Source organism: Leucoraja erinacea, chromosome 7 (genome assembly GCF_028641065.1).
Source record: "Leucoraja erinacea ecotype New England chromosome 7, Leri_hhj_1, whole genome shotgun sequence".
Lineage (NCBI taxonomy): Eukaryota > Metazoa > Chordata > Chondrichthyes > Rajiformes > Rajidae > Leucoraja > Leucoraja erinaceus.
The window spans coordinates 32,645,467-32,654,860 of record NC_073383.1 but is presented as its reverse complement, the minus strand read 5'-3'; the positions used below and the strand labels follow the sequence as shown (position 1 = coordinate 32,654,860).

The window sequence follows — 9,394 nt, the reverse complement described above, 5'->3', positions numbered from 1 at the left end:
TAGTAAAATGTAGGTTTTTATTGGTTGTCAGGGAGGGATTTCCTTGTACAACAAGCTTATGGGGAAATTTCATTCTCTCATCCCGTTCGTGATCTTTTCTTTTAAACGTTGCTTGATTATTGAATCACTGGATGAAAGTCGGGCCCAACTTCAATGCCATCAAAAGCATGGATCGCACGTTCAGGACAAAACAAAATGTATGTACTGTTTGACGTTTATTTCACATCTGATCTAGTTTTTGGTGTAATTTCATTTTAATCTGATGATGTGAAATATGTTATTTAGGCCCCGATATGCGAGTGTGAGCAAAATCATGGCGGCGGCCACAATCCGATCTCTGTATCATAATCCACAAACATCCACTCTCAAGATAATCAAATTCATGATTTTCTGCACAATCATGTCATAAGAGCATCTAAAATATTTATATTTTGTGTTCTTTTCTATCGATGATTAATATTTTCATACCAAATATCTGACTAAAAACTTCCACAGTACATAGTTTTTAGTCAGATATTTAGTATGAAAATATTGATCATGGATAGACAATTATGCAAAATATAGATAATGTAGATGTTCATGACATGATTGTGCAAAAAATAATGATTTTGATTATCTTGAGAGTGGATGTTTGTGGATTTTGAACACATGTCTGTGTAAAACGGCTCTTGCCTGCTGCAGTGTTATAAACCAAGTAAAATTTATGGGAAATAAACATTAAATTCCTTTGATTTGGCATAGAAATTCATGACAAAGTGAGATTTAAAAATCATGTTATATTGTGAATTCTTATATGAATGGGATCAGTTTGTTATTTGGCTATTAAAAAAAATATTTTTAGCCTTTTCTTAAGAATGAGTTAGATGTTTAGATCTAGTAATTGAATTTAAATGAATTGATTTGATGAAACTGATGAATATAATTTTTTTGTTGGGTATTTACTATTTGTTTTAGCGTTTCTTGTGTTAGACATTTTGTTGAACAAAATCATTTCTACTTATTTTTCTAAAACTGCAAATAAAAACTTGTTTCTACTTAATGCTGTTCAGTGGTTTTTTTCTTTACATTTCTCAGATGCCTCCGAAGAAGAAATGCAAAATTGTCAATCCAAATGCCCAACCTGGCATAGCTAGAGCTCACCTTGAAGTGAATTTCTCTGTCATGCCTGAGTCTAAGAGAGATCTTAAAAATGGACACATCTTGTACTTGTATGCCTCGTTTGGAAAAAGTCGGTCTGAATGGGAAAGTAGTGGGCAGAAAAGCATGACATGCTGCCTGACCCACTGAGTTACTCCAGCACTTTGTGTCTATCTACTTGCTGACATTGCTCGCTGACTTTCTTTAAAACCCCACAACATTTGCAAGCTAGCTGAGCTCTGCATTTCCCCACTGCATCCTAGTTGTAACAACACATAGTGCGTGATGCGGCCTTCAAACCCAACTATATGAAACTTTCTTACATTATCATCAGTAGATGGCTTATCTATTATCACCTCTGGCAGTAGGCATCCGATGGGCGAGGTTGGTGTCGAGAGTCCACCGGCCAGTGAGACCACTCCGTTACAGTCCACCGAGCTGTGTTTCTTCCCATTGACGGGAAGGACAGGCAGGATCCTGGAGCAGCGACTGCCCTGACTGACATTACTGCTGCGCCGCTCACCCTGCATGCGGGGGATGAAGAGCGAGCCCCGGCGACTATCGTTGTCCTCGAACGTGCTGTGCTCGTCGTCGGCAAAATCGTTCTCCGAGCCTACGTCCTTCGTCCGGGCCTTGAAGCTGAAGATGCTGCTCCTGCTGTTCCGTCGGGGAGAGAAGATGGAGCCGCGGACACTGAGCAGCGACTGGAAGAGAAGGAGAACACACTTCAATCAGTGTCACCCATGCTTCAAACAGCAATGTGATTCCTTTATCTTAGGTTAGGATTAGTTTAGCTTAGCTTAGCTTAGTTTGGAGACACTTCATTCAGTACCACCCACACTACACCAATACTTGATTCCTTTAGTTGAGTTTTAGTTGAGCTCTAGTTCTCTAGTTGTGCTCCAGTTCAGTTCTGTTTTAGTTTATTAACACTTCACTCATTGCCACAAACACTTTACACTGATATTTGATTCCTTTAGTTTAGTTTAATTTAGTTTAGTTCAGAGATATAGCGTATAAACAGGCCCTTCGGCCCATCAGGTCCACTCCGACCCTTTGGCCATGGGACCCAATAATTCCAGCAGTTCTCCTTTGTATTTGTAAACCTATCAAAAGACTCTTGAAAACAACTTAAGTTTAGTTGAGAGATGCAGCATGAAAACAGGTTCTTCGGCCAAACTTGCCTATGCTGACCAAGACTGGTCCCACCTGCCCGCATTTTTGCCCTATGTCCCTGTAAGCCTATGCTATCCATGTAAGTGTCCGTGTCTTTTAAATGTTGTTATAGTACCTGCTCAAGTACCTCCTCTGCCAGATCTGTGTGAAAATGTTATCCCACTAAGTTACCTCAGCACTTTGTGTCTATCCTTGGTATAAACCAGCATCAGCAGTTCTTTGTTTTGAGATAATTCACCTGTCATTTCAATTTCTTTTTGCATTGTTGCCTTCTCTCTGGAAATCCAGGTGAATTATCACTCAATAATAGATAGTGGCAAACACTCTGTGTAACTTATTTTCTCACCTGATGTGGGGAGGAGTTTTTGTTTTCATACGAAAGGCCGTTCCGATCAATGGAAAACCGAAATCCGTTTCCCTTTCTGCCGCTGTCTTCTGATTCCGATTTGTGCATCTTCTCATCATCTTTCTCCTCGCCTCCTTGTCTCCGCTTCTTCCTTCTGTTTCTCCGCTCCTTGGCGCTCTTTGAACTGAGCTTCGATGCCTCAGAGGAACTGTATGACATTTCACACATTCCAACCCTCTCGCTTCCCTCCTCTACCTCAGCTGCCAGAGCCGCTGCAGCCTGTTCAATGGAAACAACATCACTGAATGCTCCAACAAACTAACAACCATCCTTCCCTCTTAGCACACAGAGCAGACTCCCCACCATTGACCCCATCTACACTTCACGATGCCTCGGAAAAGCAGCCAACATAATCAAAGACATAGACTTTACTTTAGACAAGCTATCACCCCATACACTAGCACTATCCCACACACTAGGGACAATTTACAACTTTACCAAAGCCAATTAGCCTATGGAAACCAGAGCACGTGGAGAAAGCCCACGCAGTCACAGGGAGAACGTGCTAACTCTGTACAGACAGCACCCGCAGTCAGGATTGACCCTGGGACTCTGGCGCGCAAGGCAGAAACTATACTGCTGCACCACCGTGCTGTCCACCTGTCCATCCTGGTCATTCCTTCTTCTTCCCGCACCCATCCAGCAGAAGGTACAGAATCTTGAAAGCGTGAAATGTTCTCAGGCTTCTGAACGGTCCTTCCATAAGCTAGGGTACTGGCCGATTCACCTGTACCCCATTGTGGACATTGGACTTTGTCTCTGGAACTGATGTGCTACAATGCTGAGAACTATATTCTGCATTCGGTATCGTCCCCTTTGCTTCACCTATTGCACGAGTTTGACTTGATTATATGTATGTATAGTATATCTGATGATTGGATATCATGCAAACCAAAGCTTTTCATCTTAACTCAGTACGCATGACAATAATAAACCTGAACTTTTATTCTTGCCCCACTGCTCCCCGTGTTCCAGCTGGGTGTGCACACATATCTCACACTATCACCTACCTTCTCACCATCCTCCTTGTCCCCTTCCACTGACCTCACATTTCACACCTCTGGTCTCCATATCTCACAGCATTTTGACTCCTTTTCATGTCTAGACTTTGTCCACTCATCTGCCAATTAACCTCCTCCCCCCCCCTCACCTGTATCCACCTATCACTTGCCAGGCTTTGTCCTGCCCCCTCCTCTTTATTTCCAGCTTTCTCCCTCACCCCTACAATCAGTCTGAAGATGGGTCCCAGCCCAAAATGTTACCTATCCCATTTCCATACAAGACCTCTTCCATTGCCAGAGTAAGGACAACACGCAAATTGGAGAAACAGCACCTCATATTTGGCTTGGGTAGCTTACAACCCAATGGTATGAATGCAGAATTCTCTAATTTTTAGTAACTGTATCTCATCCTCCCCCCCCCCTTGCCTTCTTCCTCCACCCTAGTCGTTTTACGAGTTCCACAGATCTCCACATCATTCCTCTTGAGATTGCACCGTCCCTCGGCAACAATGGACCTACCAGGCAACATCTTGCCTGAGATTATTTGTTGCCGGCCCTGATTGTTATTGGTCTTTTCTCGCCTCCTGTTCTTTACCTCCTTCCCATCCACAACTTTCAGTCTGAAGAAGGGTCCCGATCTGAAACATTATCTGTCAATATTCTCCAATGACGCTGCCTGACCTGCTGAGTTACTACAGCACTTTGTGTTTTTGCACTCTGATCTCTTCATTGCTAAATGTCAGTAGATATGACAATAAAACACTATTGACTATCCTGACTCTCCATTATAATATGAGAGAAAGACAATTATAGAACATAGAACAGTACAGTACAGGAACAAGCCCTGCAGCCCCACAATATCCACACCAAACATGCCAGGTGAAACTAATCTCCTCTGCCTGCATGGGATCCATGTCCCTCCATTCCCTGCATATCCATGTACCTATCTAAAACCTTCTTAAACGCCACTATCATATCAGCCTCAAACACCACCCCCCGGCACTGCGTTCCAGGCACCCACCACTCCATGTAAAACAACTTGCTCTGCACTTCTCCTTTAAACTTTGCCCCTCCCACTTTAAATATTTTCAAAGATTACAGTTAGCAATTCAATCATGCAACGTAAGACAGTACAGCACAGGAACAAGCCCTTCAGCCCACTGTATCTGTGCCGAACATGATACCAAGTTAAGCTCATCTGTCTCATCCACGTAATGGATGCAGAATAATATTCCAAGCATTATCTTAATGCAACAGGGCATCATCAACAAATGTGTGATAAAACAAGATCACAAAAACTTCACCTGGGCATCCTCCTGATGTCTTCTCAGTTGTTCAAGCATTCGCTGAAATTCTGCTTCTTTTTGTTCTGCCTCCTCGAGCGTGGCCTGATTCTGTTCATCGTACGCCATGGCCACCACAGCCAGGATCAAGTTGACCAAGTAAAACGATCCCAGGAAAATGACCAACACAAAAAAGATCATGTAGGTTTTTCCAGCGGCCCGCAAGGTCTGATGGATCAAAGTGTTAGACTCGCCATTAATTTTTGTCCTACATGGCTTTTACTGAAAAATCAGGAATTATGTACAAAATAGGAATGGTTTAGAGGGTTATGGGCCAAGCGCAGGCAAGTGGGACTGGTATAGTCTGAAGAAGGGTCTCGGACCAAAATGTCACCCATTCCTTCCCTCCAGAGATGCTGCCTGGACCGCTGAGTTACTCCAGCATTTTGTGTCCATCTCCTGGTATAGATGGGGCATGTTGGTTGGTGTGGGCAAGTTGGGCCGAAGGACCTGTTTCTATGCTGCAGGACTCTATGACTATAAAGACACAATCCTCTTTTTCTGAAGATACTTGCTGGTACTGTGTATTTGCACCTGTAAAAGTTGATTTTGTTTTAGTCAAAGAGTCATATAGTAACGTTGTTACCATTTCCTGCCATTAGTGGCGCTCTTGATCTGCACACTGCCTGTGCGTGCGACTCGGGAGGCTGTGTGGAGGGATGTTAGTCAAATGCATGTTTTAATTGGCTGTCAAGAAGGGATTTCCTCGTAAAACAAGCTTATGAGGAAATTTCATTCTGTCATCCCGTTTACGATCTTTTTTTAAACGTTGCTTAACTATTGAATCGCTGGGTGAAAATTGGGACAGCTTCAACGCGTTCAAAATCACGGATCGCAAGTTCAGGACGAAACAAAAGGTATGTACTGTCGGGCGTTTATTTAACAACTTATCTAGTTTTTGGTGTAATTTCATTTTAATCTGTCGATGCAAAATATGTTATTTAGGCCCCGATATCGGCGGTGTCCTGCCTGCCGGCTGTGACTGTGATTGTGTGTAAAATCATGGCGGCGGCCACAATCCGATATTTGTATCATAATCCACAAACATCCACTCTCAAGATAATCAGATTCATTATTTTTTGCACAATCATGTCATAAGAACATCTAAATAATCTATATTTTGTGTTATTGTCTATCCATGATGAATATTTTCATACTAAATATCTGACTAAAAACGTCCACAGTACATAGTTTTTAGTCAGATATTTAGTAAGAAAATATTGATCATGGATAGACAATTACACAAAATATAGATAATTTAGATGTTCTTATGACATGATTGTGCAAAAATTGATTATCTTGAGAATGGATGTTTGTGGATTTTGAACACATGTCTCTGCAAAATGGCCCTTGCCTGCTGCAGTGTAATAAACCAACAGAGTAAAATTTATGGGAATTAAACATTAAATTCCTTCGTTGGCATAAAAATTCTGACAAAGTGAGTTTTAAACATCATGTTATATTTTGTGAATACTTGCGTGAATGGGATCAACTTGTTATTTGGATATTTTGGCTATTTAAAAAAATATTTTTAGTCTTTTCTTAAGTGGGATAGATGTTTAGATCTAGTAATTGAATTTAGATTAATTTAATTGATTTGCTGACACTGATGAATATGATTTTTTTGCTGGGTATTTACTATTTGTTTTATCGTTACAATAATATTAAAGTTCTGATCTTGAGAATATCACATTTTTGAATTTTCAAGGCAGTCTGGGTGTTTATTACTATTTCTGTCACAACGGTTAATTTTGTAATTAGCTACTTAATTAGGTAATTAACTAATATATACTTTAATTTCAGGTCATCCAAGTAAGATGTATCATATTTGTTTCAGAATGCTTCAATCCATAATAACTGCAATTTTCATTCAGTCCTCTTAATTGTTAAGAAAGTCATGGGCTTTTAGGTCAATTGACTGTCCTTGATCACAGCTTTTGTGTTAAGTTAATGGAAAAGCAATAGGGAACAATAGGCTAATTTCCGAGTATGAAAATGACCATAACGTTTTTAATACTGAAGATATGAAAGTGAATTAGGTACCAAAAAGTTCTTTTTATGCTTTATTATCTGATGGGATAAATTACAGGCTTGATTTTTTTAAATCTCAAAATTGTGTAACATTCCTACATATAGCACAAAACATGCCCTTCAGCCCAACTCGTCCATGCTGTCCAGGTTACCCCAAAGGGGACCAAGCTAGTCTCATTTGGACTAGTTGGGCCGAAGGACCTGTTTCCAGAATATGTAGAAACAAGAAACTGCAGATGCTGGTTCATACAAAAGGACACAAAGTGCTGGAGTAACTCAGCGGGTTAGGCAACATCTCTGGAGAACATGGACAGGTGATGTATCAGGTCAAATGGTCTGAAGAAGGATCCTAACCCAAAACATCACCTATCCATATTCACCAGAGATGCTGCCTGAGCTGTTGACTTACTCCAGCATTCTGTGTCCGTCTGTGCTGTACGACTATGTGACTGTGACTTAGATGTGGGGATCTAAATGTGCAGTATTGATTCTCAAAATTGTACTCAACCAAAGAGTATTTTACATCCAAACAACCTGAACAATAAGAGTAACCTTCTCCACACTGACTTAGTTCATCAGTGTTAATTGAGCATTCAATTATAAAATTTGTAAACATCTTCACTATCCCTTCTTTCCACCCAGACTCTTCAAAACAGTAAGTATTTGGGTCATTATCAGTGAAGATTATTCCACTCATAGCTGAGACATATGTCTCAGTGAGTCAAAAATACGGTTGCTACAGCATTACGTATGAAAGCTAGTTATTCATTAAGTTTAATTAATTCATTCCATAACTTGTCTGCTACCTTAAAATTGAAAAGAATGTTTAGCTTAGTTTAGAGATATAGTGCTTCGGCTCACTGAACCTATGCCGACCATCAATCACCCGTTCACACCAGTTCTATGTTATTCCACGTCCTACACACTAGGGGCAATGTACTGAGGGCCAATTAACCTACAAACCTGTACATCTTTGGAGTGTGGGGGAAAACTGGAGCACCCGGAGGAACTACACGTGGTCACAGGGAGAACGTGCAAACGCCGTACAGACCGTAGTGAGGGTGGAACTCGGGTCTCAGGCAGTAGCTCAACCCACTCAAGATCCCAACATCTGCTCAAGATTTCAACATCTTCAATCTCATAGAGTCATAGGGTAATACAGCAGATCCTTCGGCCCAATTTGTCCATGCTGAACAAAATGCCACTTACGCCTGTCCACTATTAGTGTCACTGAGTTACTCCAGTTTTTTGCGTCTATCTTCGATTTAAACCAGTGTGTGGACAGGGTGTCGAAGGACGAGAAGCCGCAACGAAGAAACGGAAGCCAAGATACCGAACGGTCACAACACCGAAAAGCCAAATAACGGACACAACGTATCCAGGGACGGGATTTGTGCGAGACCTTGTCAGCGATTGGTCCAACCCCGCGTCCATCACATCACTGGCCTGGGTCCTTCGCCACCCCGTCCGGGTACCGTTTAAACCAGCATCTGCAGTTTCTTCCTACACATTTTATCTATGTATTTGTCTATTTGTTTTTTTATATATACATACTCAACTTTTTTTGTTGATATTTATTCTGAGTTTTACAGAGTACTATGTTTACATTTCTGTTGTGCTGCTGCAAATAAGAATTTCATCGCTCTGTTTTGGGACATATGACAATAAAACACTTGACACTTGCCCTGTCCACATTTGGCCCACATTTCTCTATACCTTTCCTGTGCATGCACCTGTCGAAATGTATTTTACATGCTGTTCTTAAGTGTCTCTCAATTGTACTGCACACTGTACAACTGGAACATTTTGAAGCACTTACATTTCATTAGTCTGTTACGAGACAAATGATGCTTACCTGCTGGTAAAGGTTTTCCCAAAAGTCCTGTGTCATTAGTCGAAACAACGATAAGAATGCCCAGCCAAATGTGTCAAAACTTGTATAATCGTAGTTAGGGTTCCTTCCAGCTTTCATGCATATATAACCCTCGGGACATTGACTGAGGAAATTAAAATAAGAAAGAATAAAAAGCACAAGTAAAGTATTTAACATTTTTCATAATTCAAGCTATTCAGTTTGATGATTCTCTCCAATTCACAATGGTGTTCCCGCTTAACTGGTTTGTCTGTCATTTTAGAGAGGGTGTGGAAAGAGACCCTTCAACCCACCAAGTCAACGCCGACCAGCGATCACCCCGTACACTAGTACTATCCTAACACGCTAGGGACAAACCTGTACGTCTTTGGAACGTGGGAGCACACACACACAGTCACTGGGAGAACGTACTAACTCGGTACAGGCA

General features: G+C 41.3%; 1 protein-coding gene across 3 annotated transcripts in view; it reads right to left on the bottom strand.

The window, feature by feature from the left end:
* LOC129698842 (sodium channel protein type 2 subunit alpha-like) overlaps nt 1-9,394 on the bottom strand; it is a 127,145-nt gene that overhangs the window by 75,165 nt on the left and 42,586 nt on the right. For all 3 annotated transcript variants that reach the window (XM_055638162.1, XM_055638161.1, XM_055638160.1), the window contains 4 exons: nt 8,950-9,091; nt 5,025-5,231; nt 2,660-2,938; nt 1,494-1,841 (listed from right to left, as the gene is read on the bottom strand). In XM_055638162.1, the coding sequence (XP_055494137.1) occupies nt 1,494-1,841; nt 2,660-2,938; nt 5,025-5,231; nt 8,950-9,091 (976 nt within the window). The remainder of the gene's footprint in view (nt 1-1,493; nt 1,842-2,659; nt 2,939-5,024; nt 5,232-8,949; nt 9,092-9,394) is intronic.